The sequence below is a fragment of the Cucurbita pepo genome, chromosome LG03 (genome assembly GCF_002806865.2).
Source record: "Cucurbita pepo subsp. pepo cultivar mu-cu-16 chromosome LG03, ASM280686v2, whole genome shotgun sequence".
Lineage (NCBI taxonomy): Eukaryota > Viridiplantae > Streptophyta > Magnoliopsida > Cucurbitales > Cucurbitaceae > Cucurbita > Cucurbita pepo.
Genome location: NC_036640.1, coordinates 12,731,100 through 12,747,480, shown reverse-complemented (window position 1 = coordinate 12,747,480; position 16,381 = coordinate 12,731,100). Strand labels below are relative to the sequence as shown.

Sequence of the window (16,381 nt, the reverse complement as noted above, 5' to 3'; positions counted from 1 at the left end):
AGAATTTCTGTAAATATATAAAAAAAAAAATCATTTTAGCAACCACTTTTTTTAGTTGCTTGTGAGTTACGTTACGACAATTCGTCGGTGTCGCTCTGTATATACAAGTCAAAGAAAACGATGGAAATGCGAAAATTTTATTTGTGATGCGACAAAACTAACGACAAGTCGTAAAGTTAGTATAGGTAGGCCGAAGGGTAAAAATGTACTTTGAGAAAACGGGCCCACCAAAACTTTATCATTTAATTTATATTTACTTTGAAAACTTTATTATTTATATATATTTTTGTTTGTGCAAGGACAACCAAATTTATTCATGTTATCTATTTATTTATTAAAAAACGATAACGACTAAAAAATGTTAATTTTAAATTTTCCAATTATTCTTTTTTAGTATTTTATTTTTTTTAAATTATTATTATTTCTTGAACCTTTCTTTATTCGACCGTAGAGTGTCTTAAAAATAACCATTTATATCAGAGGAATAGTGTCAATAGTTGCAAGCATAAAAGTCGGGACTCAAGACAAGACAAGTGTCGGCCAAGTGCTAAGTTGAGCGCATCGCACGTCCTTATGAGGGAATGACCTTGTTGCGGAGAGGTAGCCAAGTTTGAGTATACGTGCTCTAAGGTGTGAGTACACGTGTATTCCTTAAGCCACCGCCTCGTGCCTAAAGTGGATAATTTCACAAGAGTTGGCAAGACTAGAGATAATATGAAGGCAGCGATCGCCACAAGTGTAGTGACAATACCATATTAATGCTTAAAATAATACGTCACTTACATTGAATAGGTAGATACTTCAATGTATCTATCTCGTTTATACCTAATTTTCAGTCAAATTAAATTTGACATCTACGGCATTGATATAATATGATGTATTAGTAGTTGTCTAAGTCATTAATTTGGCATAAAATGTACGGCAAAAATTAATTATATTGTACTATCCTCCGATCATATCTTCAACTTTACGATTGCGTTTTAAAAACGTGACAAATATTATGATAATAACTTTATAATAAAAAAATATAAACGGTTCGAAAATTATGAGTCCAGATTTTCTTTACCCTATTTAATAATTTTTTTATTTTTTTAATTTGTTAAAATTAAGTTTATAAACAATATCACACTAATAATTTTATTGTTTTATTATTTATTTAAAAGAAAAAACAAAGCAAAGAAAACAAATCGTTTTAAAACTTAATTTTGATTTTGAATTTTAATTTAGAATTTAAATATGATTTTAAATAAGAAAAAAAATGCTTAAGAAAAATATTTTTTTTTTCCAAAATAATAATAATAATAATGGAGGAATTTCTAGTAAATGGAACATAAAATCTAAATTTTAAATGATTTTATGCCAAAAATTTCACATTAAAATTTTTATAAATTAACACTTTTTTTTTTCATTTACCTTCTAAAAAAAGTCACGATCACAAATTAATTAATATATATATATATATATGATAAATTTAGAGAATTAATATTATACTTTGAAATTTTGTATTTTCAATCGGAATTTAGAATTGATTGACAACGCTATAAAAACGTGTTATTTTGCTATATTTCATTACGATTTAATATAATTTAAACTACCGTTTTAAAACAATTCAAACTCGTTTTTAAATTAAAAAATATATAAAAACAACGATCCTCTATAATAATATGATATTATCCATTTTGAGTATAAGTTCATATGACTTTTCTTTTTTCCGCTCGTATCGATGGAGATATGGTATGGTTGGTATGATGTAATTTTCATAATTTTTATTTATTTTGTTCCTTAGAAGTCCTAAAAAATGGTCCATAAATAGCCACTTTAATTCTATCAGGTAGGCTTGAATAATTTGGTGCTATCTTATAATAATGGACACAAGCTTATCTCTCTCCCAGAAATGAAATAATGGCCTAACTGCCTCTTTAGCCATCACATGCATTAGTTTATCCTAATTTCCCCCTTTCAATCCTCATTAATTGATGTCATGTGAGTGTGTTTATTTATTTTTATGTTAAATAAAGTTAAATCTTTTTTTATTTTTCTTTTAAATGGGTCCCGATTTCACGTACATTTTATACTTGTGTTTATGTGACCCGATAACCCAAATAATTTTAATCGATTTAAGTCAGATTGAATTTTCGAAAAAAAAATTGATTCAGTTTGATCATTTTTCGTCATGTCAGTCTGAATAACCTAAATAGAGTTCTCTGTGACTTGTAAATGTTTGATATTTGAATTTTATGATGTGACATATCGTATGAATAAGTATCATTTTTTTAAAATTATTTATCGTAATAAATTAGCCAACCATATAATTCAACGATATTAGTTTCTTCATTTGTAGGTAGGTATGGCAAAATTCTCCACGGGTCGGGGTCTTGCAAGTCCTCGACATGATCAAAGCAAAAAAAATCCTAATTTGACCAATTAGGAAGTAAAAGCCGAAGATTTAATTTGTGCCTTCGGTAGGGGACGAGATGGGAATGGGAAACGAATCCCCACTCCGTCTTCAACACCAAACCCGTCCCGAACAATTTATTTTTAATATTAAATACGAGACTGTATCAGTTGAAATGTCATCGGTAGAAAAATAAACCCCTATTTTAAATTATTTTTATTTGAAATTTCTTAATTACACTAAAATTTCCAAATAAATCATTAAATTCAATCCCTTTACATCATGTTTCAAATTTGTATACTTAACAAGTCAATGTAATTATAATTTCTTTGACTTTTAACGAAAAAAGATTACAAAAATGAAATAAAACAAAATATTTCAAATCGATTGAAATATAATTATAAAAAAAAAATTAAAACCAAAAGTTATTACAGGAAATTTAAGCTATTTAGCACATTTATCAAATTCAATTTTAAATACGAATAAATTAAAAAATTACCTAAAAACTAATCTATAATTTTTTTAAATTTTATTTAAATAAAATTAAAATTTTTAATTAGTACTGAACTGAAAGTACGAACCTATACCTATCTATAAATCAATGTACTTAAACTCATGAACAAAATAAAACTAAATTAATTATTAGCACATTTAATTTAAATTTCATTTTCAATATTAAAATTTTCATTTTTTTCTCCACCGAACGACTCTGAATTTAAATAGGTAGTGAAATCAATATTCGTTAAAAAAATCCAAACAAATTAACACCGATTTTTTAGATTCGAGTCGTACCCATTACCCGATACCCGAGGCCCCTAGTATTATATTTCCAATAAACCTCTTTTAATTTCCTATGGATCTATATCTATAAACCTACCCAAGCTAAAGAAAGCAATACAACAGCATGATTGAATATTCCTCCTTTTTTTTTATAATAATAATAATTATTATTATTAAACTAATAAAAAATAAAATTATTATCTTTGGCTAAAAAAGTCTTTGCAATTGACAACTCGTCATAAAGGCTGCAATTTCCATGCATGCAACACACGAAGAGTAATTCAATTACAATACAAAGCCTGAAAAATATATATATATATATTTATTTATTATTATTATTATATTTTAAAAATTTTATAATATAATACTTTAATAAGGTAAAATAATAATTTTAATACTGTCATAATTAAAATATTTTAATAATATAATTAAAGTAAATTAATTATAAATATAAAGCAATTAAGCAAGTTGAAACCACTAGGCACAACTTCAATTCCCATGGAAATGTCAAATCAAATGATATGGATATAATTAAACCCGCGCTACAGCAGCCAATAAATATACTCAATTTAACTTTAAAATATATCATTTTTTAAACACAATATTTCATAATTATTATTATTTATTATTCGATAAATGATTTTTGACTCGTTAAATCCGATTTTATCGTTTTTGCTTCATCTTAATATCTAAATTTTTGAAACGACTATTTTAACCACTGAAATTTACTTTAGACAACGTACGTGACATCTCGTACACGTGGTTGCATATTACTAAGACATATGACTTTTCTTAAAATGTGGCAAACCCGAACCTGGATCGGGTCTAAATGAGTAATGAGGAAAGGGACAAAATTAATTTATAATTAAAATAATTTAAAATTATTAACTTTATTTGTCTCTGTTTTCCTATTAAAAGGGAATCCAAAGCTCCAAAAATCCCACAGCTAAAGAAAAATGGCAGTGATTCATAGCCGTTGGATCCTTATTGTTCTTGTTGTTCTTAATTTTCCGGCCGCCATTTTTAGTTATTCCGAAAAAGAATTAAAAAATTGGTGTAGCCAAACACCATATCCAGCTCCATGCGAGCAATTTATCAAAGCCAAAGCCACCGCCAAACATTCCCCAATCGCCACTAAATCCCATTTCCTTAAACTCTTGGTCGAAACGGCACTCGACGGCGCCGTTTCGGCCCAAAAAACCGCGCTGTCTCTCGGCCCAAAATGCCACAATGGCCGAGAAAAATCAGCATTGACCGACTGCGTTGACCTCTACAATCAAATCATTTCCCGTCTCAACCGCTCCGCCGACCGCTGCTCCTCCGTCGACGCCCAGACTTGGCTCAGCGCCTCCCTCACCGCCCTCGACACCTGCCGGAACAGCCTCCAGGAGCTCGGGGTTTCGGCCTTCGGCTACCCATTGACGAGCAATAATGTTTCCAAGCTCATTAGCGATGGGTTGTCTGTGAATAAGCCAACGTCACCCCAGGGGTTTGAGCCAACTATGACGGAGGGGTTTCCGACGTGGGTTAGGCCCGGTGACCGGAAACTGCTGCAGTCGGGGTCTCCGAGTGCGGACGTGGTGGTGGCGAAGGACGGGTCTGGGAATTTTAAGACGGTGAAGGAGGCGGTCGCCGCTGCGAAAGGCGGCGGGCGATTTGTAATATATGTGAAGGCGGGGGTTTATAGTGAAAACCTTGAGATTAATGCTAAGAATCTTATGTTGATCGGCGACGGAATCGGAAAAACTGTCATCACCGGAAGTAGAAGTGTCGGCGGCGGTTTCACCACGTTTAGATCCGCCACCGTTGGTATGTCTCTATCTCTCCTTATAAGCTTTTCTAAAATCTTTTTATAAAGTTATTAATTTAAGCAAAATATTTAAAAAATTAGAATTTAATTGAAAAACGAGTTTAATTAATTAAATAATAGAATAAATGTGAGAATATATTTTTTTTTTCATAATAATTAAAAAAAAAAGGGTTAAATGTACCTAAAGCCTTTGATAAGGTCACTTAAGCTGACTTTATTCATTAATTAAACTGTCAATTTATTGCTTATTTATTATAATTTAACGTTAATCGGCGACCAATAGAAAATCAAGAAACCTATTTTGGGTAAATTGGTAAATTGTGCTAATTAATAATAAAGTTGAATTATCCCTATAATATAATTAATTTTGGTTGAATTAAATGAACTCTTGTGACTTTAATCCCTATATTTAATGGTAATTAATAATTAAGCCAAATAACATAGTACTTTTAGTTTAAAAATAAATAAATAAAGCCTTTCTACATTATATTATTAACAATGGAAAATTAAAAAATTGTAATATGATATAATTTTATTTGTTGTTACTCAAATAAATGAATAATATGTAGCAAAAAATAATGTATTTTTTTTTTATAGTAAGGTAGAATTAATATAAAAAGTGAACCCATAATGGATTTCCTAAAATATGGCTTGGGGTTTATAGAAATTAAAGAAATATATATATGACGTGGCATTTTGTGTGAATTATTATTAGTGGGAAATTAAAGGGAAATAGGGCCATATTTTGATTGGAGTTTCATGTGGCATGTTATAGAATTATATGATACGACGAATATTAAGTAGCTTGGTTGGTTGGTGGGTAATTTAATGGGACCAAAGTTTCTAATTATTTTACTATATATTAAAAATAATTAATAGAATCTATAAAATTATTTGAATTTTGCTTATAAAGCAAGAAAGTGACCAAATTAAATTAATTTAAAACTTTACAACTTTTGTGATGTGTGAAATTGGACTTTTTTTTTTTTATAGAGATTTTGATGGTGGTTTGTTTGTAGTTTTCATCTAAAATAATATTTATGTGTAATTATTAATTTCCAACTTTTTTTTTCTGTGTTTTTATTTGAATTATTTGCTAACATTTAAAAAATAAATATATTTTATAATTTGTCTTTTTTTATTTGTTATCATGTTCTTTAAGTCACATGAATAGTATTAAATAGGATGATGACCCCTTAAATTCATTGTTCCTTTTTATAAATATAAAGTTTATTTTATTAATTATATAGAAATTGAGATATAAAAAATGTTTTATATTAATTTATTTCTTAATTATTGAAATTAGTGGGTATATTTTAAATTACACAAAATAGATTTCAATAAATTAAAAATAAAACAATAATTTATTTTACATGGGAAACACTAAAAAAAAAATATAATAATAATAATAATAATTAAAAGTTAAATAATTTAAATATAATAATTTTGAATTTAGGAACGAATACTATGATCATCTTTTAATTAAGGGTATGTTTTTTGTTTATTTATTTATTTAAATTTGTTTTATTGTATTAATTAATTGTGGGTGTCGGTGATATCGTAGCCGTTGATGGAGATGGCTTTATCGCGCGAGATATAACCTTCAGAAACACTGCCGGAGCGGCGAACCACCAGGCGGTGGCGCTCCGATCGGGGTCTGACCTGTCGGTCTTCTATCGCTGTGGCTTCGAAGGCTATCAAGATACTCTCTACGTCTACGCCGAACGCCAATTCTACAAACAATGCGACATTTACGGCACTGTCGATTTCATCTTCGGCAACGCCGCCGTCGTACTCCAAGATTGTAACATCATCGCCCGCGATCCTCCGAATAGGACTATCACAGTCACCGCCCAGGGCCGATCAGATCCGAATCAGAACACCGGAATCTCGATCCACAATTCCCGAATCACGTCCGCCGGCGGCCTCAGCGGCGTCAAAGCCTATTTAGGCCGGCCGTGGAGGCAGTACTCGCGGACAGTTATAATGAAATCGTCGATCGGCGGGTTCATCAGTCCGGCCGGGTGGCTAGAATGGAGCGGTAGTTTTGCCCTAAATACACTCTATTACGGCGAATATATGAATACCGGTCCGGGAGCTTCGACGGCGAATCGAGTGAAATGGAAGGGCTATCGTGTAATTACCAGTGCAACGGAGGCCTCCAAGTTCACCGTCGGGAATTTCATCGCCGGTGGATCTTGGTTACCGAGTACCGGCGTGCCTTTCACCTCCGGCCTCTAGAAACGCTGCCGTTTTACTCTGCTTACTATTTTGTATGTATTCTTAAATCTTAATAATCGTTATTTGTAAACTTATACTTCGATAAAGCAAGTTTCTCCTTAAGAATTTTTTTCTTTTTTCTTTTTTTTTTCTTTTCGTCTCTGGAAAACCGATCTAAAATGGTTGGGTTTGAGAAATTACGGTATATATAATATATATATACATATATATATATTATAGTATTGTATTTGTATTTCAATGCAAGTATTTTAAATAAATGAAATATTATAGTTTGAATTATTTGTCTGTTTTTATTTTTTATGAATTAGTTGGTTTAATCTCAATTATCATGATTTGGTGGTAATATAATATTATAGCTATACTGAAATGAACCTTAAAATCTGCTTAAATTGCAACGTGGAATAAGATTTATGGAAAATAACAAAACAATTAATTAATTAAACTGAAATTCCTATTTTTTTCTCCAGTAAAATTGGAATTACGTCCATTTAAATGTAAATCAAAATCAGATGGATTTCACCCAGCTCCAAAGCAGAGTATAAACTACGGCCCTATCTTTTATTCTTATTGCGTCCAAAACTGTGATCAGATGCCTTGCATTGCCCTTGGCTTATTGAATTCAACATCTAGAGCTTGATGGACTGTTCAATTCAAATGAGCAAGTTTCATGTTAGTCATGAAATCCAACTTCAAATTGAGCAACTAAAGAGGTTAGTGTTCTTGATAGGATCGTTTATAATCTCATAGCTCGAAAACATAGCGGAGAATAGAGATTCATAACCTAATATGTTCAAATGCAATGAAAAGAACAGTCAATTAACGAAATGAATTTTTCTTCGGTGTTCAATATTTGGGTGAGAGCACACGAACCTTTGACGAGAATATACACCTATATAATACGAACTTTTCTTCGGTGTTCAATATTTGGGTGAGAGCACACAAACCTTTGATGAGAATATACACCTATACTCGAGTTAGTACGAAGTTTTCTTGGGTGTTCAATATTTGGGTGAGAGCACACGAACCTTTGAAGAGAATATACACCTATACTCAAGTTAGTACGACTTATAGATCATATATAAAAAACACAATCCATTAACAAAATACATGTTTTCTTAGAGTTTAACATGTGGGTGGGAGTACTCAAGCATTTAACCGAATGAGTCAGGCAAGATAACATTCATATTCATATTATATAGCTAAAAATGAACATGAACATTTTCGTTTTAATCGACACATAGATACATAGACACAGGGAGGATGGATTTAAACTTTTGACTTTTTGGAAAGGCTACCGAATATGTATACGAAAGCAGAGGTGGAAGTGCTAAGAAGAAACTACAGTTTGCTAATACTAGACCAAGATTACAACAAATTATAGAGGACGAGGAAGAGAAGACCTAGAAACAATGTTCCTGACCCGAAACCGAATCCATCAGAATCATAGCCAGGGGTGCTGTTATGGTGAACTGCAAAAGTGGACGAAACATGAAGAACAGGAAAGAAAAAAGAAAGCAAGTGTACGAGTAGTAAGAGGAAAACAAGAATTACTGCAACCCAAGTACCCAGTTCAAGTAGAGACTCTACACTCTCCCAGATGGATAGAAGAGTTGGCCAAAATATTATCATCCCCAGAAATCCAACTATGATGCAAGGTACAATAGGTGATGGCCCTGCAGTATGTCCCATTAGCTCTGTCTGAATCAGAATCTGGGCTGCAGATGAGTGATATTGAGGAAGAAAGGCTATTTTTTTGGTGATAGGAGATGACTTTGGATAAACCTGACCCTTTTAATGCTTTTACGAAGGTCAAAATATTAGTTGATCAATGATGAGGGCTACAGAATTACAGTTTTTTTTATTGTGATATCGACAATATAGGTAGGATTGGATGCCAACCCGAGCAACCTGTATCAAGCTGAATGAGTAACTAATCACTTAAACAATTGAGAGCAATAGAAAGGCACTATTGTATCTTTGTGGGTTGGTCTAGTCTGTGCATCGACTAATGAAGAGTTTGATCATGGGTTGATAAGTAAAGAACACTATTTTCATTGGTACGAGGCTTGGAGAAATCAAAAGTAAAGACACGAGAGTTTATGTTCAAAGTGGCCAATATCATACAATTGTGGAGAGCTAACACCAAATCGGAAGAATGGGACGAATAATCAAGAAACATAAGAAGGGATCCAATTGTTTTACATTTTTTTTTGTTAATATTCCATGAAGTTTGATAATGACATTTAGTTAAATATAAATGTATTGAATGATATCATACGTGACCTGCGGATAAATAATATGCAAAATTCCAAGGGATTAAGATTTTTCATTTGAGGGAGCAGTTGGAAGTCCAAAAGCGTCCAACTTGATAAAATAAATAAATGGAACCAAGAAAGTTCAGTAAGAAACCTGATAAAGAAGCATCATCCCGTAGCTCCTTCAACACTCAGCATCAGGATAGCAGATAAGATCAGTTGAATAGTGAATTGCAACAGTGAAAAAAACCTGTAGAACCTTCCCGTTGGAAGGATGGTAAGAGAAATGGATAACAATTTTAGTAAACGATTATTTAGTCTACCTCAAGCACAGGAGGCATAGATGTTCATAATTGGATTTACCAAGTCCTTGAAATTTTTTATTGGATCTTCAATATCCAAAAATAATATGACTTTCCCATTCGTCCTCATACAGAAAGAAAACGGAGCAAGAAAATGGTTTGATCACCTCTTAACAGATTTCTTGAAAAAATTACGAAGAATTCATGTTGTATTCCATTGAATGTCCTAAAGCTACAAAATTACAGCTTGCAAACCATGAAGATGATGATGGAGGCCAGAAACACATGCAGCTCTTTCATGATGTTGGATTATATCGGAGATGTTGCTCATAGAAGTTAATCAANCCAACTTCAAATTGAGCAACTAAAGAGGTTAGTGTTCTTGATAGGATCGTTTATAATCTCATAGCTCGAAAACATAGCGGAGAATAGAGATTCATAACCTAATATGTTCAAATGCAATGAAAAGAACAGTCAATTAACGAAATGAATTTTTCTTCGGTGTTCAATATTTGGGTGAGAGCACACGAACCTTTGACGAGAATATACACCTATATAATACGAACTTTTCTTCGGTGTTCAATATTTGGGTGAGAGCACACAAACCTTTGATGAGAATATACACCTATACTCGAGTTAGTACGAAGTTTTCTTGGGTGTTCAATATTTGGGTGAGAGCACACGAACCTTTGAAGAGAATATACACCTATACTCAAGTTAGTACGACTTATAGATCATATATAAAAAACACAATCCATTAACAAAATACATGTTTTCTTAGAGTTTAACATGTGGGTGGGAGTACTCAAGCATTTAACCGAATGAGTCAGGCAAGATAACATTCATATTCATATTATATAGCTAAAAATGAACATGAACATTTTCGTTTTAATCGACACATAGATACATAGACACAGGGAGGATGGATTTAAACTTTTGACTTTTTGGAAAGGCTACCGAATATGTATACGAAAGCAGAGGTGGAAGTGCTAAGAAGAAACTACAGTTTGCTAATACTAGACCAAGATTACAACAAATTATAGAGGACGAGGAAGAGAAGACCTAGAAACAATGTTCCTGACCCGAAACCGAATCCATCAGAATCATAGCCAGGGGTGCTGTTATGGTGAACTGCAAAAGTGGACGAAACATGAAGAACAGGAAAGAAAAAAGAAAGCAAGTGTACGAGTAGTAAGAGGAAAACAAGAATTACTGCAACCCAAGTACCCAGTTCAAGTAGAGACTCTACACTCTCCCAGATGGATAGAAGAGTTGGCCAAAATATTATCATCCCCAGAAATCCAACTATGATGCAAGGTACAATAGGTGATGGCCCTGCAGTATGTCCCATTAGCTCTGTCTGAATCAGAATCTGGGCTGCAGATGAGTGATATTGAGGAAGAAAGGCTATTTTTTTGGTGATAGGAGATGACTTTGGATAAACCTGACCCTTTTAATGCTTTTACGAAGGTCAAAATATTAGTTGATCAATGATGAGGGCTACAGAATTACAGTTTTTTTTATTGTGATATCGACAATATAGGTAGGATTGGATGCCAACCCGAGCAACCTGTATCAAGCTGAATGAGTAACTAATCACTTAAACAATTGAGAGCAATAGAAAGGCACTATTGTATCTTTGTGGGTTGGTCTAGTCTGTGCATCGACTAATGAAGAGTTTGATCATGGGTTGATAAGTAAAGAACACTATTTTCATTGGTACGAGGCTTGGAGAAATCAAAAGTAAAGACACGAGAGTTTATGTTCAAAGTGGCCAATATCATACAATTGTGGAGAGCTAACACCAAATCGGAAGAATGGGACGAATAATCAAGAAACATAAGAAGGGATCCAATTGTTTTACATTTTTTTTTGTTAATATTCCATGAAGTTTGATAATGACATTTAGTTAAATATAAATGTATTGAATGATATCATACGTGACCTGCGGATAAATAATATGCAAAATTCCAAGGGATTAAGATTTTTCATTTGAGGGAGCAGTTGGAAGTCCAAAAGCGTCCAACTTGATAAAATAAATAAATGGAACCAAGAAAGTTCAGTAAGAAACCTGATAAAGAAGCATCATCCCGTAGCTCCTTCAACACTCAGCATCAGGATAGCAGATAAGATCAGTTGAATAGTGAATTGCAACAGTGAAAAAAACCTGTAGAACCTTCCCGTTGGAAGGATGGTAAGAGAAATGGATAACAATTTTAGTAAACGATTATTTAGTCTACCTCAAGCACAGGAGGCATAGATGTTCATAATTGGATTTACCAAGTCCTTGAAATTTTTTATTGGATCTTCAATATCCAAAAATAATATGACTTTCCCATTCGTCCTCATACAGAAAGAAAACGGAGCAAGAAAATGGTTTGATCACCTCTTAACAGATTTCTTGAAAAAATTACGAAGAATTCATGTTGTATTCCATTGAATGTCCTAAAGCTACAAAATTACAGCTTGCAAACCATGAAGATGATGATGGAGGCCAGAAACACATGCAGCTCTTTCATGATGTTGGATTATATCGGAGATGTTGCTCATAGAAGTTAATCAACTGCAGTGAGAGAGTAGTTGTAAGTGCGAGCAGGTCAAAAACCAAATAAGATAAATATGTTAGCTAAAATATGATCAATTACCAGATGTGGATTGTTAGTCTTGAGAAATTTGTTACTCACCGTCAGTTCTTTTCCATCGCACCTGCATGCAAAGAAGAAAAAGATCCAATTGTTTTAAACGAAATGATGGCCAGAGCTTGTAACTTTGGCTGTTTTTATGGTAATGTCAATAAAATGTATAGATAAGCAAATGGAGAGAGAGATGGAGAATAGCTTCTCGACTTTTCATCAAGGTTCTAAAACGCGCTTGTTAGGGAGAGGTTTCCACACCCTTATAAGAAATGGTTCATTCCGCTCTCCAACCGATGTGGGGTTTCACAATCCATCTCCTTTGGAGGTTCAGCATCCTTGCTAGCACACTACCCGGTGTGCTGCTCTGATACCATTTGTAACAACTCAAGCCCACCGCTAGCAGATATTGTCCGCTTTGGCTTGTTACGTATCCCGTCAGCCTCACAGTTTTAAAACGCGTTTACTAGGGAGAGTTTTCCACGCCTTGAGACATATGATAAAATTGGAACTATATAGAGAAGATGAGCATGACCTCTGTGCAAGGATGGCAGACACAAATCGAGAAATCGTCCAAATTTTTTATATTGTGAGATCCTACATTGGTTGGAGAGGAGAACGAAACATTCCTTGAGAGTGTGGAAATCGTGAGGCTGACGACAATACGTAACGGGCTAATGTTGTTTCAAATTAAGGTTTACGCCAAATGACTATTAAATAGAGAGAGTAATACTCGACAATACAAAGGAAGAGTAGTTGGTGTTGTACAACAAACCTCAGAACCAAGAAGGTGACGGTCACATCTGGAATGCCATTTGATACTGAAACTGAATAGCCAACAGGCTTGATAATCCTTGTGATATCAGATACTTTTCTGGAGTGGCCTGACAAACTAGGATTCTCGAGTTCCAATTCTTCGTTTCGATCAGTCGGCTCAATGCTTAGAGTCGATGCATTTCGTTTTAATCCTTGTTCGGAGTCTTCAGACAAGGCTGCATCCTTAGCGAACCTTTTCACCCTACTAGATTTCCTTCTCTTGGCTCCAATGGAGTGACTTTCCTGATTGGAACCCACCACGCAATCGACCTTGGAAACATCATAAACAAGGACGAGATCGTTAGAAGCCACGGCTTTTTTATCAGAGTCAACCATATTGGCAGACATTGCTGCCTTGAGCTCACTGAGTTTCAGATCATGATCGTCTCTCTTTCTACTTCCATAAAATGTCCCTTCCATATGACCATTTTCAACATCTATAGGTGCTTGAGGAGTGGGAAGATCACAATGGATTTTTATGTTCAAAGGAGCGGCCGATATACAATCATCCACAGTACTGATAACTATATCCGTGACATTATTTGTAGCTAAATTGTGATGCCGTTCTTTCTCACGAGATTGATTTTCGACGCCTCCAACCTTGCGCTTGCGCTTCCGCTGCTTTCCTGATCGCGAGCTACAAAAGATGAACACGGAATTAGGATGTGAAGTTCGAATTACACTTCCATTGTCATACATTTGCTGCTTGAAAATGTGAAAAATAGTTGAATAGGTGCGAGAACCTTTCTTCAAATTCATCAATAAGTTCAGAGCACGATTGGAGATTGTCCGAGGGTTCCCATGTATTGGCTGTCTTTGGCCAGCCATGCCTGTCAAAAACAAATTATCAAAGCTCCTTTCACGTATATCAAGAAAAAATCACAGAGATCAGAACTGAATGATGAACGAAAAGAAAAAACACCAAAATCGTACATACCATTTGACGAGGTACTGAAGCTGTCCCTGTGGATTCGCAAAAAGTAAAACTAAAATCAGATTAATAAAGGAGATACAGAAACACTGTCACCTGAACAACAAATCCGAGTGTACTATACCATAATAGTGCACATTCAGTGTAACGACAAAAAGAAATCGATAAACACGGAAAGAAACTCACATTCTAGTATCGTTCCATAGACACAAAAACCGATAGAAGAAGCTGATTCTTACAAGTTCTAAGAAAATAAAGCAAGTAGCTACAATGGCGGAAGAGGAAAAAAATACCTTACGAACTCTTTTCCGCAGAATAGATTCGACTTCGAAGAAGCCTTCATCGAGCTTCGTTTGCTCAGAAGCAGAAACATCACCTGCAGCATTAATTTCTCCGCGATCTCCGTCGTCACCTCCGTTGACTTCTCCGGCTTCATCGGTGACCGGTGGAGTTTGCACAGAACTGTTCTGAACTGAAGAAGCTGGATATGGAGATGCAATTAAAGGCTCATTTCCATTGTCGTTAAAGATGGAAAAACCTGAATCTCCATTAACGTGAGTGGAATCAGTGATACCAGAAATTGGAAGCGTGACTGTCTCGGGTTCAGAGCTTCCCGCCGCCTTCTTCTTCCTTCTCCCCATTTTCGTTTTATCCATCCTTTCCCTCTCTTTTTATTTTTCAATTTATATCCAAAATTAAGTGAGAAAATTATAGAACTAAACAAATTAAATCCATATAATTTGGACATAATTTCTTTTAATTTAGGAACTAAATTAAAATTAAATTTTATGAATGTAATTAAAATAAGGTGATCAAAATTAATTATTATTCTTATTTATTTTAATTACGAACTTATCATTCTCGATATGCCCACCCTCTGCTAAGATCCTAAATCGACTTTAGACTAGCACATAGAATCAAACCAAATGATACTCCATGGTGTAAGCACAGACTATTCAACTCAATCTAGCTCGTATAACTTAGGTCGTGTGAGATCCCACATCGGCTGGAAAGGGGGAATAAGTATTCCTTACAAATGTGTGAAAATCTCTCTCTAACATACGCGTTTTAAAATTGTGACGCTGATAACATCATGTAACAAGCAAAAAACGAACAATATTTATTAGCCGTGAGTTTAGACTATTACAAACGATATCAGAGTCAAACACCGGACTATGGCTAGTGAGGACGCTGGCCCCGAAATGGATTGGAGAGGGAAACAAAACATGTCTTATAAGGGTGTGTGATAAGATAATGAATCAATACGAGGGGAATAAGATTCGGATTATCTTGTTGATCGAATATCTCAAGGCAAGAACATTGTTTCAGATTCGAATCACTCCACAAGCAAGATCGATCATGTCTAGCTTGAATGATTCTTGTTGATCAAATATCTCAAGGCAAGAACACTTGCTTGAGATTCGAATCACTCCACAAGCAAGATTGATCAAGTCGAGCTTGAATGATTTTACATGCAACCTAAACTACATATAATTGCAAATAAACTTAGCCATTCGCGAAATAAAAGCACAAATGCTTCTTTCTATATTTTGTAAGTCTTCTTACAAATACAACATACCTGGCTTTATATAGCCTCAAAATGAAACCATTAAAGACATTCCAAGAGTTGTAACATTCATACTTAATGGTCATAATTAAACCATGATGTAATTGTAACCTAAAGTAAATAAAAACTCTTAAAATACATTAATAAAATACAATAACTCTAAATTGTAATCCACCCAAAATTTATCGCATGAAACTTCATTCTTGTTCGATGTGGCATGAATTGAAACATCTTTTGATAATTTCAACAATATTTTCTTCACATCTTCATTGAAACATATTGTATGATCGATGTCTCTTGGTTCATATCAGTGTGTAAATCTCTCATTGACAGACACATTTTAAAATCGTGAGAATGTCTCTTGGTTCATATCAGTGTGTATCTCTCCTTGACATACACATTTTAAAATCGTGAGATTGACGACGACATGTAACAAGCCAAAACGAACAATATCTATTAGCCGTGAGTTTAGATTATTACAAATGGTATAAGAGTCAAACACGGGGCTATGGCTAGTGAGAACGCTGGCCCCCAAATCGATTGGAGAGGAAAACAAAACATGTTTTATAAGGGTGTGTAAATCTCTCCCTGACGGATCAATTTTAAAATCGCGAGGTTGATGATGATAGGTAACGAGCTAGATCGGACAAT

At 33.9% G+C, this 16,381-nt stretch overlaps 2 protein-coding genes and 1 non-coding gene across 4 annotated transcripts; 2 read left to right on the top strand and 1 right to left on the bottom strand.

The window, feature by feature from the left end:
* Window positions 1-4,099: 4,099 nt before the first annotated feature.
* On the top strand, window positions 4,100-7,331 carry LOC111790464 (pectinesterase 2-like). Its single transcript, XM_023671366.1, has 2 exons — window positions 4,100-4,984; window positions 6,550-7,331. The coding sequence occupies exons 1-2, from the start codon at window positions 4,132-4,134 to the stop codon at window positions 7,224-7,226; spliced, it is 1,530 nt and encodes a 509-aa protein (XP_023527134.1). The 5' UTR covers window positions 4,100-4,131; the 3' UTR covers window positions 7,227-7,331.
* A 3,377-nt stretch (window positions 7,332-10,708) lies between these two features.
* Window positions 10,709-14,804, bottom strand: LOC111790463 (chromo domain-containing protein LHP1-like). 2 transcript variants are annotated; one of them, XM_023671364.1, is made up of 8 exons: window positions 14,457-14,804; window positions 14,170-14,195; window positions 13,976-14,062; window positions 13,192-13,869; window positions 12,429-12,489; window positions 12,064-12,346; window positions 11,855-11,959; window positions 10,709-10,914 (listed from the first exon to the last, which is right to left on the bottom strand). In XM_023671364.1, exons 1-6 carry the CDS (start codon window positions 14,802-14,804, stop codon window positions 12,299-12,301), a joined length of 1,248 nt encoding a protein of 415 aa, XP_023527132.1. In that variant the 3' UTR covers window positions 10,709-10,914; window positions 11,855-11,959; window positions 12,064-12,298. The 2 variants fall into 2 exon arrangements, with proteins under 2 accessions (XP_023527132.1, XP_023527133.1); XM_023671365.1 differs by having other exon boundaries at window positions 10,709-11,363; window positions 12,170-12,346.
* On the top strand, window positions 12,892-12,999 carry LOC111791916. The gene has a single exon (XR_002814705.1). It is a non-coding gene; the product is annotated as a U6 spliceosomal RNA (small nuclear RNA).
* Window positions 14,805-16,381: the final 1,577 nt, after the last annotated feature.